Source organism: Myxocyprinus asiaticus, chromosome 22, assembly GCF_019703515.2.
Source record: "Myxocyprinus asiaticus isolate MX2 ecotype Aquarium Trade chromosome 22, UBuf_Myxa_2, whole genome shotgun sequence".
NCBI classification, from domain to species: Eukaryota; Metazoa; Chordata; class Actinopteri; order Cypriniformes; family Catostomidae; genus Myxocyprinus; species Myxocyprinus asiaticus.
In genome coordinates, this window is record NC_059365.1 from 14,441,391 (window position 1) to 14,443,018 (window position 1,628).

General features: G+C 46.6%; 1 protein-coding gene across 1 annotated transcript; it reads right to left on the reverse strand.

Moving 5' to 3' along the window:
- Window positions 1-472: 472 nt before the first annotated feature.
- Window positions 473-1,219, reverse strand: LOC127413080 (neurogenin-1-like). Its single transcript, XM_051649928.1, has one exon. It carries the CDS (start codon window positions 1,217-1,219, stop codon window positions 575-577), a length of 645 nt encoding a protein of 214 aa, XP_051505888.1. The 3' UTR covers window positions 473-574.
- Window positions 1,220-1,628: the final 409 nt, after the last annotated feature.

Here is a 1,628-nt window from a genome sequence, read left to right on the forward strand (position 1 = left end):
GAAAAACAAAGAAAGTGTTGGGAAAGCATTCGTTAACTGTACTCTAATGTGGATGAGCCAGACAGAGGAGTTTTCTTCGGGTCAGAATGCATAATGCATAAGGCCAGATCTTTGTCTCGTGACGGCTTTTCAGTCAATTGTCACAGCGTTGAAACTGAATTTTCACGCTCGCCTTTCTGCTTTATCGCTCTACAAATTGTAATATTGACTTTTCACCTTGGACTGCAAAGGCAAATCTGTCTTCGTTTAAATTATCATTTTCCCAAACTGGGGTTAAGGTCATGCTCAGAGGAATGCAACACGCTAGAAAAAGTGCAAAGACATTGGAAAAAAAAAAACGCCAATACTATCAATGTCAACCATACAAAACGTAAAAAAAAAAATAAAAAAAAAAAAAAAAAAAAAATTATACAAAAATAAAACATTCTCATTTGTAAACTGTAACAGTTGTTAAGGCAAACAGTGAATGTTGTCTCTGTGCTCTTGGTTCTAATAAAAAGAAACCGAAACATCCTCTGGAATGACACTACACACTTATGCTGATAAATACATGAGAACGCATGAGTCTATCAGATTAATAGATGCTAGGCACGAAGTTGCGGTAGCTGTACACTAAATCTGTTTGCAAGTATCCAAAATCGTCCATCGCTGCTGGGCTGTCGGGATCTGAATTGCAATAAGACGGAGATGAAGACAAGGAGGATGCACTGGATGCCCAGGAGCAAGAGTCGCTGCTTGGACTGGGTGCCTCTGCCACACAGCTTAGTCCCTGGAGCAGCAGTGGCGCGTCTCGTGACTTGCTCTGCCGCTGGTCTGCGATCCGGACTGTCTCCGAAAGTGCCCAGATGTAGTTGTGAGCGAAGCGCAGCGTCTCGATTTTGGTTAGCTTCGTGTCGTCGGGAAAGGCAGGCAGCACGCTTCTCAGCGCGTCCAAGGCGTCATTGAGGTTGTGCATTCTGTTCCTCTCGCGGTCGTTTGCCTTCAGCCGGCGGTTCTTCTTCACCACGTGCACTGTGCCTTCGTTCCTCCCGCGCCCCCTGCGCCTCTTCTTTTGCTGGAGCTCGACTGTGCCCTCCTGCAGGCTGTCGGCTGGAGATGCAGGTGGCTTTCCGCACGAGGACGCGGGGGACGGCGAGTCCTCATCATCCGTTTGCAAGAATGAGTAATCACAGCTTGAGCTGTCCATGTCGGAGTACAGAGTCTCCATTGCAGTGCACATTGTTAACAACCTGGAGAATATAGATGAAAACAGAAGTTAGGAACATAGGGGAAAAAAATTCTTATAGGATGGCATCCCACACTGTGAGAATGCATGATAGAGTAAGTTTTGTGCTGCAAATACACACCGTATGAGTGCAAGGAGATGAAACTGGGTGTTTGAGATCTTGCAAGGCCCGCAGATCCGTTTGTGTTGAAGTTTAAGGCACGCGTCTGTCTCGCTCTTACCTCTCAATAAGCTCGTGTGAGCCAGTGAGCCTGGCACACGACTGGTCTCAGATACCTTATATACCCTGGTGAGACAATGGACATACCCCCCTCGCTTTGGCATTTTTGTGAAGGATGAATGAATGGTTCGCATCAGGTCTGCCCGTGCCGCACGACCATCTCATTAGCATAATTTATGCCTG

What these genes read in the sequence shown, in the direction of transcription:
- LOC127413080 (XM_051649928.1), bottom strand. Translation starts at nt 1,219, where the DNA reads ATGTGCACTGCAATGGAGACTCTGTACTCCGACATGGACAGCTCAAGC.